The 14488-nt window shown below is 39.6% G+C and overlaps 1 protein-coding gene across 1 annotated transcript in view; it reads right to left on the bottom strand.

The window, feature by feature from the left end:
• Positions 1 to 1569: 1569 nt before the first annotated feature.
• The window catches only part of LOC306825183 (solute carrier family 23 member 2), a 44822-nt gene continuing 31903 nt past the window's right edge, over positions 1570 to 14488 (bottom strand). Inside the window, exons 9-12 of the mRNA XM_079345769.1 lie at positions 10707 to 10871; positions 9854 to 9962; positions 2295 to 2390; positions 1570 to 2208 (exon numbers count right to left, since the gene is read on the bottom strand). Coding sequence (XP_079201895.1) covers positions 2024 to 2208; positions 2295 to 2390; positions 9854 to 9962; positions 10707 to 10871 — 555 coding nt within the window. The 3' untranslated portion in view covers positions 1570 to 2023. The remainder of the gene's footprint in view (positions 2209 to 2294; positions 2391 to 9853; positions 9963 to 10706; positions 10872 to 14488) is intronic.

Raw genomic sequence — 14488 nt, 5'->3', positions numbered from 1 at the left:
TATGGTGGGCATGCCCTTCATAACATAACACCTGCACAATGTATTTTGTTCCTGTATGTCTGTTTTCCTATTCCCTTCATTCATTTTGATCCCTGAGCACAGGAGGGTTTGATGTTAAATCTGTCATCAGAGTTAACAAACTTTAATCATGGTCTTTAAATGATATTGACATGATTATAATTTGTGGTTAGCCCACAGGGAAGAGTGTAAATGCAGCAGGTGTGCACATCCATAAAGAAGGAATGAGGTACACAATGAAGAACATGAGAGTTGTAGGAAAAAAGAAAACAACCTTCTCACACAGCTGCCACAGGCTACAAAGTATGTTCTTCCACCAATCTGATATCCACACAAACATGTGAGTTAGTAACTTTAGGAGTAAATCAACGAATCACGATATTAAATAAAGTACATCCTAAAAGGAATTCACATTGTCAATGTGGTTGCTTTGGTCACACTCCTTGCCAGGAAATGAATTCTTATGAATTGGCGAAGCCCTAAGGCTGCGACACATACTGTAAGCGCTGAAGTTTGAAGCCTGAAGTTCAACCCCCCCCCCCCACACACACACACACTCTGTGGAGTAGTAGTATGTTTGTTTTTTTCCTTCCGTTTTGTGTATGTGTAATAAAATATATAACGTAATGTTTGTAATTGTGATGTTTGTCCATGTAACTGAAAATTTAATAAAACTATTTTACTACGATTAATTGACAATGTCATTGGTGTTGCCGTTGTTTTGGCTTCCTCTCAAAGCTAAAAGTTTAATTTTCAGCTGGCAGGCAAACACTTAGTCTATTGTTGCACATCCAAGACTTTGGGTTGACTGCAGTAAATTTGTGTTGGCAATCAAGATGGCCATGAAGTCATCCTGGTGAGACTTTTCACTTCAAAAAGGATGTTGCAAAAATAATTAATAATGATAATTTACACTTTATTAATCCCACAAGGGGAAATTCAGTTTTTACACTCTGTCTAACACACACATAGGCCGAGATACACACTCATGCACAAACAGGGTTCTAGTGACATGATGACAAATGTTGGACATTGCAAGTCTATATTAACTTTAAAATGTATTCAACAATAAACCTTTATTATCACAGTTTAGATATGATTAGAAAATATGTTACACAAATGTGTTATATTACATGAAATAAAAGCATTATGTTTGCACCCAAATTTGATTTCTGTACAGGGACAAACACAACTCAAATGTAAAAAGAATGACAGTAACATCAGACAAAGTAAATCATAAAATAAAAAGCTTTCCAATAATGATCTGTTTCTCTTCTTGTGAGGTACTCTTATTAGTATAGTAGTAATGATCCTACTGAAAACGCAGGGGTTACAACACATTCATACCACCTGAACAGGACGCCATGTCGGGATATAAGCCACACTGGCCTCATATTTGTCAGATTTCTAAACTAAAAAATAAACATCACAGGCGTCTGCACTACCAGGTAAACGAACTCATTCCATCAAAAACAATTTACAATCGTACAGTGGATTTCAGGCCTGAAGTGTGCTTTCAAGCTGTTGATCAGAACCGATCGTATCTTGTTCAAGAAACGTAATAAAACATCAGTGTAAGTCCCTCTTTCTGACACAATAGTGCTTTCTTAGTGCTGAGGAATATATTTACTTAATTAATACTTTTTAATAGAGCCTTCTTTGCTGTGGCTGATTCAATTCTTTCTCCCCCTCAGATTAGCGTGTTACTCTTTGTTAAGAGAGCCAGCTGGTTCTAAGTCAATCTACCTTAATCTCTAATGGTGAATTCCAGTGTTAATGGCAGTGGGTTAACAATGCAGCTGGTTGACCCCTGACGGTGTGCAACGCAGAACATCCGATAATCCGATAAGAAAAGCTTTTTGGGTGGTATGGGAGAAAAATGGAGCATTAGTGACATATAAATCCACCATTTTTGCAAAATGTACGAGTGACAATGAATGCCTTTTTCTGATGTATTCACCCACTGCTTTCTGGCATTAATGCTTCTCTGCAGGTTGGTCTTAAACTACATGGATGTCCCCTGTTGGTTTGACCTGTAAGAAGGGAGGAAGGGCATGTACTGGAAACATCGAAATCGTTTCAAAAGGCCGCCGCTGAAAGGGACATCGTAGCATGAAAGATCACACATGGATTTGCTTCCCCCTTGCACCTTCTCCTGCCAGCTCTTAATGCCTCGCTCTTTTTCAGTACCTTGACGAAAAAGAAAAGAAGACAAGGTCAGCTGATAGTGATGGGCTGGCTGCTGGTATTGATTTTTGTAAAGTATTTTGACAAACCGGGAATGGTGTTGTCCAAGATAAATCCAAAGAATCCTCCAATGAACATGTGTGTGGTGAAGAGCACTACGATGACTTGGTCCAGCTCTTTGATTCCTTCAGACAGAAACAGAAACAAAAAATGAGCGATACCCTTCAATAGCTTTCGAAATAAATCAATAAACAGGCTTTTTTTTTTTGCTCTTGGGACTTCATCATGGGGGTGAAAGGTTAGCTTTAACCCTTACAGATCTTTGGGTCAAATTGAGCTGTTTTGACAGCCGTTTAAAACACCATAAATGTCATCGTTAAAGCCTGAAATTTGAAGATAATAGATTGTACATTTCATTTCAAGACACTCACTTTTTTCATAATTGTATTCTTTCATTCTTTAATCTATTTGTGTTTACTTGTGACCCAACTCAAGTTTGGCTTTGAGTTTTTGCTGTAGGGTGTTTTTTTAGGGACTCTTAAAAATGTTAAAAAGTGTTCATGGCATGTCTGCGAGCATTTCTTTATGGGACAGTAATGACAAAGTTCAAGATGGAACATCGACACTGTCTCCAGAACTGCATACATTCCCAACACATGCCCCGGTCCCTGCTGGGTCCAGAGGGAATCTGACAGTGACATGATGCACAGAAGTAACTAAAGTCATGCAAAGGGTCATGATGGTCTTAGAAACAGTAGTGAGATCTGCACCTGCACACACAAACACCTGCCATGTAACAGAAGTAATTCAAATGAATCAACAAGAGAGATATACGATTATCAGAATCATCTTCATTGGCCAGGTATGCTTATGGGCTTGTTATTCATTATACATAATAATGCATTTTATTTATGGGCGCCTTTCAAAAACCCAAGGACACCTTACAAGCAGAGTTAAAAGACAACAGTATAAAACATAGAATTACAAAGCAGCCACAAGCAGGATTAAAAACAGACAATATGAAACACAAAAATGAGAAATCTAAAAGGAGGTCATGAACAGTTTTACATGAATTGAAAACAGGAGTTTTGCAGTGAAATGGACGGATGAATGGATTTTTTTAAAGCAACGTACCCAATAAATGTGACTCAGGAAACTTTCATTTAAATGACATAATTGAACATTAAGTTCAGTATTTATGATACATCCAAACGTTGTGGAATTAGAACAAAAATTATGGATGCAAAAGGATTTTTATTGGAATTGATTTTTTTTTTTTTTAAACGTGCAGAAATCATGTAATCAGTAAAAAAAAAATCAGTAATAATCACATTCAAAACTATCAACACAGTTGCTCTCTCTTTTCACGTCACTGCGTCCTGAGAACCCTTCGTCATCTTTTCAACCGAGAAAACTTCTCACTCTGATGGACATGTGGGGACAAGTAAGGAAGGAAGTTCAGTCTGTCTGATATTTTCTAGACATGTTCAGGAATGTTTCTGTGATAATGACTTTGATGAGAACAAATTACAAGTGAATCGAGTGATGAAAAATTACTAATTTGGTGTCATCCCCCAAGCTCTTAAAGTGTCAAGTAAAGGCAAAATGACCACACAAAACAACTTTGCATTGAGCTGCTCATAAATGCCTCGTGGCAGGCCAGACAAGGTTCAGCAGTTGTTGAAATGTAGAGAATTAAGCCAGCAGTGTGTCTCTTGCCAGTCCTGTAAAGCCTACAGGTCCGTAAAGAGCCAGACTTAAGGATATTTAGACATTAGTTGCTGGGGGGCTGACAGGCAGCTTCTGTGATCACTTGACCACCATGGCACTCTGATATCCTGTGTAAGATCTGGCCTTTCATGTGGCATGTGCTAGAGCCAGCGCATGGGGAACACAGAGCACCATTCAAATCAGCGGACGCCTCCATGACCCGGCTTTCATTATGCCCCTCGGGCAACAAATTTCCAAATGAAATTATAATGAATTGAATAAAGAATTGAAACAGCGCTGACGTAGTTTGACAATCTTGTTCAAAAAGCTGATCCAACACACACACATTTCCTACACAGTAAGCCAGAAGTCAAAAGTTCAAGACACCTGCTGGTTGGATTTAAAATCCCACAGCCTGTACCTTTAAGAAGTCTGGAGGAGCAGCACTTTGTTTACACTTTGCGCTGACAGGCCTCATCTTGTGCTGAGCTATCAGTAAAGTGTTGAGGCTGGAGGAAAACTCAGGGGCAAGTGTGCTTAATCTGAGCCGGGCAGATTACAGCCAGTGGCATGGGGGCTAGCCAAGCGGATTGGGAGGTAAGCAGCCTAGACCTGCGAGAACCAGACAAGCCCTCATGCCCAGTGTTGCACTTGATTAGCACTTTCCTGGGAGATACTCACATCACATGACTCATGGATCAAGGTATTATGTCTGTAGAAAAGAGCTGTTTAATCTTGAGGATTGCTCTTTTGATGGAGCTTGGTTAGAGGTGACAGAGTGCACTCTTCACAGCGCATCAAAAGCAGGAAATCATCAGCTGATGGGCTGTGATTTATCTCAGACTGGCTCTAAGATCTCTGATTAATTATAGGGCTACACATGGTCTGATGTATTTTGTTTTGTGGGGATCCTGGCTGTTAAAAAAAACGACTACTCCATGTTCAATAAAGACTGGACAAAATGTTGTCAAAATTTTGCAATGACAAAATGAGTGCAATGATTTCCAAAATATTGAAACCCAATATGTGATAAAAAATATCACAAAGACAACATGTCAACAGAAAAAGCTGTCATTGTTTTTGAAAAAGAGACGCCTCATTGGAAACAGAAGTTGCAGACTCATTTATTCCGGACTGAGAGGTTTTGGTGAATCTTTATTCTCTTGGCTAAAGAGGAGAGGGACCATCCAGCTTGGTATCATTGTTTGTTCTAAAGTCAGCGTGTCTATGATACCATGGGGGTGCATACACTGGCAAGTAGAGCATTTATTTATCGTCATTTAAGTGTAATACATTCAAGTGTCATTTAGCAAGACAATGCCAAATGACACTCTGGATGTATTACAACAGTCAGTGGCGATTCTTGAGTCCTTAGGGACTCTGTGCAAAAATTGAACTGGGGCCCCTCCAACTTTAAAAACCATGAAATGTTAAACTAAATATTATGAAAAACAATATTTACTTCTAGAATAGCAACATTCAGTCACATGCTATTCTATAAGTGAGTGTGGTCGGATGGGGCTCCCTTAGGGAGGTTTTCAATTTCAATTGCAATCTTTGCATTTCTTGAATTTAGTGTGATTTGTAAAGCACTCTAAATCACAAAGACTTATGTTAAAATGCCAATAAAAGGAATAACACGTCTTATGTTCACAGAATAAAATTTTTTGAAGTAACGGCCATATTGATGATATAAGAATGACTGATTGTATTTGTACTTGTTACAGGAAGCAGGTTTTTATGATCTGAGAGTTTTTGTTTCAAGTTTCCTCGACCTACCTGACCAACCAGTTGTGTTGCTAATCCCCCGGCTTTTCTCACAAAACTACGACCATTTGTGTGAAGTAGAACACACAAGCAACCCAGTGTTACTACTAAACCTGGATTAAACCAGGATTTCACTTTCTGCCACCCACGTCTAGCCCCCCCCCCCCCCCCCCCCCCCCCCCCCGTAAACTGCCGGATTACATGCCAGGTTCACAAAAATGTTTTAATTAATTAATTTACTAATTCTAAAGCTATTCCGTCATTAGTAAACCAAATAATAGGAAAATTATTTAATCTTAAACCCAGACAAAAAAGGAAGTATATATTCCTTTTCTAAAACTGGACAAAATGACCCCACCCCCATCACTTTTACCCCCCCCCAACAATCTGCACACCCCTAGTGCTGTGCCTACAGTTTCTCAGGGTCATGTGTAATCAATACAATATCTTACAGTCAGACTCATTAACAGACTGATATACAGCAAAAATGCATGTATCAATGTACAGAGCTATATACCCAACACTGAAGCCCCCCAGTGCCCCCTACAGGTTAGACAGCTTCTTACACTGAACTTAACCATTGGTATTTGCCATGACAAAAAAACTACAAACTGGGAGACATTTATGTTATTAGGGGTAAAAAAAACAACCAAACAGGTTGCAAGGTGAGGTATGAAAGTTCAAAATTCTCTTTGTTTTCTGTGAAATCCAGACTAAAGACCAAAGATTACCTCATGTTTGCTATCTGGGCCCGTTGGATTTGGGAACTCTTTGGCCCATCATGGTCTCAGGTTGGCAGAATTTCAGCTATGTTTTTTTCCTGTTCTTAACTGAGAACTGGAGCGTCTTTTCTTTTTTTACAGCTAGTTACGAGAAGTTCTGATGGAACCTGCATTTCAATTGAGTTCAGATGGTCAGAAATGTTCTGTGGGGGAATTCAATGTCACATCCCAGGGTTTATTTCTGTTTACCCTAATGTTTCATGACTAGTGTTTGTGGTATACTTTGGTACTTAACCTGCGTGAAAACCCCACGCAAAAGTTCGGGATCATAGTTGCGTTTGTTTGTGCTGTGAAAAGGCTTTTGCCTCTCATCCTGACCTCAAGGCCTACATCAATGAATGCTTTAATGCATTGCTTGGGAACCCATCTGCAAAACTGCCCCCTTGCTTTGTCAGGGTTGATGTTGGAAACTGCAATAAGATGATCTGCCAGTGGGACTGCCTGAAAAAGAAAACACATTGTGTTAAAGATTTCTTTGTGAGATCAATAGCACAGCTTGACAAGTCGCAATCTGTTGAACATGCAAAAAACCTCATACATGCCATCACTACTGCAGCGACGCAGAGGGCAATGACAGTTCAGGGGCTCCTCTCCCATCAGAAAGGTGCAAGAAATACCTGAAAGCTCAAATTGCAGACAAGGTTGTCATCATTCCAGATGAAAAAGTTGAGGAACAGGAACCAGCTGATGCATTTGGTCATATCCATACCACCGCCCGACAGTGGGTAACTGAAATATGTGAGTTGAACAGGTCACTTGCAAAGGCTGATGGAGATAGAGATAACATCCACTTCCTCCCTGAGATTATTCTCCACATAATAAGACTCGGAAGTTACTTACCACTCTGGACGGGAATAATGGTCCCACTTTTCCGAAGCAACAGCATCACTGCAAGCTCAGCTGCTGTTGAAGCAGCATTCAAAAACATAAAACATGGACTTTTCAAGCATGGAAATCTGCGTATTCGGGTGGATCTATACGTGGCTCGTCATCTTTCCTTCATCGAAGCTTCATCTCTACCATGAGGACTGTTTCACAAAACAATGTTCCTCACAGTACTGTGGTCTAAGCAAGCAAGTCACTAGGGAAGTTCCACTTGTGTCTACCCACACTGCTGTTCTGCAGACTTGTGGCATGGCTCATCTTGAGGTGGTTGTGGAACAAGGACTCAACCCTCCTGACTCTCCGTGCCTCAGGCCAATCCAAAGCCCATCTCAGTGTCCCCCGGAATTCAAAAAGCAAGACTACACGACAGGAAAGGTGACCCACAGCTACAGTCTAGCAGAACTGGTGTGGATTTCCACGGACCTTGGCAGCCATTCTTTCAGAACTCCATCACAGATAAATGCCTTACAGAGCGAAGTTCCATTATCTAGATTTCCCTCCAGGCTGGTGCTCCAAGGTGAGACGCTTATTTTGAGGGCAGTCATCGCTTTCCAGGGAGGCTTGACCCAGGATGCTCTTGGACATTATGTGGCATATTGCAAGAAGGCTGCATCTGTTTGGGAGATGTACGATGACCTGGGAAGTGTAGTGAAAGCAGCATCAGAGAACACCAAGATCTGCTCGCATGCTGTTTTATACTGTTTTATGTCTGGTTGTCTGGTATAAAAATTGTTGTTGTCGTTTTTTATGGTTAATAACAGATGGATATGTTCTGTATTCCTCTTCAAATGTTCCATTCTTACCATCACGTCATGCTCTATTTTGCACATAAAGCCATTGTTAGAAACAGGAGTCCTTTTTCTTCATGCAGTCAACAGCGTCAAATAGATAGATAGATAGATAGATAGATACTTTATTGATCCCGAGGGAAATTCAGGGAAAATGCATGCACATCTATTATACAGTGCTTAATAACATTGTTAGGCCAATTTATATTTTGGCATTAAAATAAAATTACTACTTCTTAAAATATAATTTCAGTTAAAGAGCTTTGGACTTGTCACCATTGGAGAAACACAATAAATATGTTGCATGAACTTTAGGTGGTGGTGTAATAAATGTCTTTTCTGTAATCATTAAGATGATTTGGAGATACTAATTAGGCCTATTAAATACCCATGTAATATCAAGTTGTGTGCAGAAGTTTGCAATGTGAACTTGCAAAATTGCTATTAAATGAATACGAAAAAATAACACTGAAAGTGGCGTCGTTACACTTTTTTCTATAGTGAAAAACTGTTGTGTGTCATATTTACCTTGAGTTCTCCTTTCATCGGCGGCGCAGGATGTTGAAGTATGGAAAAAAAGTTCACAAGACCACGTGGAATTAAAAGATAAATACATGAGCTAATCAGTTGTAGCACGGCAGCACGAGAAAAGCCTTCGGGCTTTAACCGAACATACAGGAAATATGCGAACGAGACCATTTCCGGGAATCCTCGAAGGGAGGGGGTGACGTCATCACCCGACAATAAGACTTAAAATATCTATAAAACCAAAACAGCACAAACAAACGCGACCATTCTGGGTCGATTCGGAGCAGATGGGGAGGGCTGAGTGACGTCATTGCGTGAAATTAAAATGCGCTATTTCTATAAATTCATAATAGCACGAACAACACTGTTTACAGCACAAACAAACAAGACAATTCCAGGTCAATTTGGAGAAGATGGGGGGCTGGGTGACTGGGTGGGTATATAATAATCTTGAATAACTCAGAAACAGAAACAGCCCAAACAAAGCTTTTCACAGCACAAACAAACACGACTATGATCCCGAAGTTTTGCGTGGGGTAGGGGGCCAACTTCACGCAGGTTGATACTTACCCTGTGTCTCGTTTCAGAACTGTTGCCTGCATGCCCTTCCCCCAGTGTTTCCCGCTCTGCTGATTACCTAATGTGTCTCACCTGTGTCTTGTTAACTCCACCCCCCTTTCAGTATATAGTGTCTGTGTTTCCCTCATTCTGTGCCAGTTCGTATTGTCTTTGACTTTCGTTCCAACGCTATATTTTTCTTGTTAAAATTATCTGACCAGTTTCTGTTTTTTCGACCTGCCTTTTGCCTGACCCTTTTTTGGATACCTTTGCCTATCTTTTTGGATTACTGTGTACCGACCTGTGTTTTGGAATAAATGGATTTACCACCTGCTTCCGAGTGTTAGAGTCGTGCATTTGGGTTACTTGTTCATGGTTCAGTGTGACATTCAACACTTTTCAGGCCAATTGGTTGTGTCATCAAGTATGATGCTTCCAAGTTCTCTATAAAATTCAGCCAAACTGAATTTCTATAATAGCATACTTGACCATTTGTATAATCACATATTTTGTTTCTTCAGAATCTAACATTAAAGTAGAGATAAACTGAGCATGGAATCTAAATAATTATTGGAACAAATATACTGTGACTGTGTGTGCGCAAAATGTGTTTCAGTGTGTGAAATGTACCTGTGTCGATGATGCCAGGATTAGAGTGAAACCAGGATGGTAAAACGAGACCACTGAAGGTGGAGAAGCCCAGGATGAGGAGATTACGGGACGAGTTGAGGTCCACATACTGCCGAAAGAGAGAAGAAGACAGTCAGGGACCAACACAAAATAAAAGTTAAATTAGTTAAATTTTTTGTTTTATCGTAGTTGTTTAACAAATGAATTAGGATTGTCACGTGACCAGGAAGTTAAAGTAAAACTGTCACACACAAAAAAAGCCCAGGGAGCAGAATAAGATTTAGATAGAAAGACCCAACTCGACCGTCACCTCCTCATTCTAACCCAAAATATTTTTATTTATTTTTATTTTTAAATGGATTGCTCTCCAACACAACGGGGAGTTGATTGGAGTTGTATTTCAGCTGGATTAAAGAACTGAGCACGAAAACAACTTAAAATATTCAGGTTTTTCTGATTTTATGGAACAGTGAGTTCAAAGATTAGAAAATAAAACTTGAAAATACATAAATCTACAAAAAAGAAACACTAAACCACTATAACAAAAACCCAGACACTGCATCTTCCCCAAAAGGCGTTTGTTTCATGAGCTTTAAAAATAGAGGATCAGGGTGTTCTATTTCTATTTAGGTTTTGGGGTGGGGGGGATTCCTTTTAATAAACAATAAACATAAAAAAAAAAAATAGTGGAATCAGGGTGTTTGGCTTTTGCATATATATTCTCTTTGTGGTCTAAGACTCGCTTATTCCCTCTGTTGCATTATGTGGACCTAGTGGTATGTGTTCTCGTGATGTAGAAAAAGAGGAACCACCAAATGAAATTGAACATGCTACACAGCGAAACTTTGTTTACCTGGAGGTTCGATATTCCCACTGCTGCAATCATTCCAAACATAACGAGAAACATGCCCCCGATCACCGGGTCTGGGATGGTGATAAAAACAGCTCCAAATTTCCCAAAGACTCCCAGGACGATCATCAGGATGCCCGTCGTTTGGAGGACCAGCCTACTGCCAACCTGGTAAAAAAGACAACAGGGGGTTTGTTGTTAGGTGATGGGTTACAACGACAGTCCCCTTTTACAGTAGAAGGAGCACGGAATGAAAAAGTCGCCTCGTGTGTTGCTTCTAGTGGACTGACTGCTTATGTTACGGTGCGTTATAAATGACTTCAAAGTAGGAGAAGTGGTATTATTATTATTATTATTTTAATCATTATGACGATGAAGTAGCAAACATGTCAAGATCGTATCTGAGTTGATATACTGGCAAATAAGAAACAAAAGTGGGTGGGAGTATTGGACGAAATAGCTAATTGTGTTGGTGCAAGTCACAATTATTTGTAAATTATTCCGCGGACCCTCAAGCTATGGTCCGTGGACACCCGAGGTCCTGGGACCCCACTTTGAGAACCACTGGCCTACAGCACAGATAATATTACAGTGCTAGAGACTGGGGACCCCCATTGTCCCTGAAAAGGCTGAAAACATTTGACATTGCAAAACCACCCTCTGGAAGGAATCTCACGACCCCCCCCCCCCCAACAGTGTCCCGTGACCCCCCTAATGGTCGTGTTAGTATGCAGTATGTATTGTTTAAGTTTGTAGTAGGAGGTGTGTGTAAATGGAGTATGTGGTTAGGGACACAGCTTCTGTCAATCTAATTTGTGATTTGGAGTAGGAGGCAGACATGAGACGACAGAAAAGGTGACGTACGAGAGAGAATTTCAGCTAAACCCATAAAACACAGGCTTTAGTCTGCAGGAGAGCAGTGCTGTTCAAAGACCGGCTGTTAATTTTGACAGGCTTCCACATGTCAAACTGACACACAGCGGCTCAGCACTATATACTTTCACATACCATTCGAAACAAATACTCCATTAAATGCATGTAATAACATTTAACCTCACCTACTTTAGTAGGCAACATTTTCAGAGAATACAGGAAATACTTGCAGATTTTGTCATCTGTGCAATGATCATAATACATCGAATCGTGCAAATTAAACTTTCTGCAGTGGATCTGAGCATTCTGTTCTTCTTCAATGTTTAAAAGAATAATCAGCTCAAAACAAATTCAAGGGTAACGTTCTAGTTCTCTGTCTGACAGGGTCACCACACACCTTTCTCTCTGAATCATCGTGTGCTCAACGATAGAAAAGCTCCAACCTTCTGTGAGTTGTATCACTCTGCAGGAAGTGCTCGAAAGAAAGTTACAGGTCACTGTAAACGGGAAAGAAAGCGATCACACATGTCTATGTACAACATTGGCATCTCATATAACTGGTTATGCATTAGAAGTTTTTGTAAGATGATTGTTTTAAATGAGGCTGATCTAAGAGGGTACAGCAGCCATTGCGTGTCGATGTTGATGCTCAGTGTAGATCATCCGCTGATGTAACACTGAATTGATAATTAAATTAACTTCACTTTTATTTGGCCAAATAAAATGATTTGTTATTTTCTATCTGTAATTTTAATTTTCTCACTATATGAACCTCATACAGCTACACTACACTACACACATCTGAACAGTCCTGTAATGTACAGCACTCTCTGGAGATTTCTGCTCTGTGTGGGATTCAAACCACATATCATTGGATTAACTGTGCCTGCTTGACAGATCTGTTAAGCATCATGCATGGACTTCATCACTTTTTTTTTACATTGTTTTTTTTTTCTTAAAGTTGCCATTATCCAAATGATCTGCCTATTCAACCTTCACGAGGACCAATCACAAACTAATTGGTCCTTGTGGGAAAAATCCCTGCAATTAACAAAATCTACACACACAAACTAACCACTCAATCACCGTCGACTGATTTAGTGTTTGACACATTTATCAGAGAGAATTGTAAAAACACGTCTTTTCTGCAATACTTAATTTAGGGTGCGAATGTTACATGAAGCCCACAAGATTCTTTAATTCATTAATTAAAAGCTTAATTTACCCGTCTGTTTTGCAGTGGAGTGCAGGTAATAAACTATGTTGGGTTTATTTCCGACCATAGCTCCTTGATCAGTGCAGTGTATTGCATTTTGTTCTTGTTTCTTAATAAAAATAAATAAATGTGACTTAAACTTTCATGAACAATCTCATTGTGAAAAGAAACACATGCAGTTGAGTGAACTCAACCAATCCCGCCAAATTGGTCATGAAAATGGAAGAAGTCCAGGGAGTGTCAGATCGGAAATCTGCTCAAATTTAACTGTTGGATTGCTTTCCAGCTGTCATTTGATTCTACTCTGATGATGCCTTATATAGAAACTGGAAAGGGCCATCTTGCTGCCAGAGCTGACAGCCACATTCATTCACCATAAATCAACATTATTTATGCATTCCACGAGTCTTGAGATTGCCCTCCGTCACCTCTGCTGGGCACTTAGTACACAACTGCATGCATCACATGTGCAGGAGCACTACAGTGTATCACATGCTGCAACAATGTGACTGTGAGTAAAGTATGGAATTAGCATGACCATCAGAGTTTCTATCAAACAGGCCAAAGAGTTTCGAAAAATGAATGCTACTCAAAAACCAAGTAAGAAAATGTTACCTAAAATCTGAAGGTTTAACCCCAAATCTAGACCTGTCGTTTCTATTATTTACAACCTCTTCTCCCCTGATCTTTAAATGTTCACATGTACAGACAATGACAAAGCTTCACACCTTTATAGTCCCTTGAAAGGCTGAGTTCACTTAGGTCCAGTTGAGTTTTTCGCTGGATACAAACAGAGACAGCTGGATCTTCAAAGAGAAGAGCCAAATGGCAGCACACTATCACGGCACTGTGCCAGGAGGTGACATGAACTGGCCTGTCAGACCACACTGTAAAATGGAGAGTCTGACGAAGTCGCTGTTTGGTTGATTATAAAAGAAAGTCAGAAGAAGTGTAACAAGAGTTAAACTGTGAAAGTGATTACTATTATTGAAGGCAGAACATTTTATTTAGTTTGTGATGTTTTAATATTACTCATCTGAAATATATCCTTCAGAGTCAGTCCTACTATTACCAGATGATACCGGAGTTAAGGAAACAAGATAATTGCTAAAGCTGCTCTAATGAATATTATACTGCAAATGTAGTTTTTGGCCGTTTAAACTCAAAATCCCCCCAAACAACATCCAGACAAGACATCTGGACATACACATGGATCCGTTTTGATGTATGGCCCTAATTATTTCGTTATGTTTAGCACAACTAAATACTGCAGATGCATCTTGGCCCCAATGATAATTTCAAACATATTTAGGATTTAAAATCTGAATATAAGTCAATAGCAATAATCACTGACAACTTGTATTAAAAAATACACAAAACTCACAACTTTTTTTTTTACATTAAGCTGTATGTGTGATGCAAACTACAAAATATTTAACCCTGACTTCATCCCGACTCTCTATTGCAAACCGTAATTAAAATGTGTGACGTTGGTGTGAGTTTATGTGTGACCCTAACTAAATATCAGGACAAATAAACCATTGGCAACAAGCGGGGGTTAATCACATTTATCTCACACGACCGGTGCAATTGATGTGCATGTTATATTTTTAATACTCTTTCATGCTCGCTCCTTATACATCATCTCCTGCCTCCTGAGAGATGCTGTCTTGACATTTTTGAGAGATTTTTAGGA

Source organism: Symphodus melops, assembly GCF_947650265.1.
Source record: "Symphodus melops genome assembly, chromosome: 6".
Classification (NCBI taxonomy): domain Eukaryota; kingdom Metazoa; phylum Chordata; class Actinopteri; order Labriformes; family Labridae; genus Symphodus; species Symphodus melops.
The sequence above is the reverse complement of the archived record's forward strand: the minus strand, read 5'-3'. Positions and strand labels throughout refer to the sequence as shown.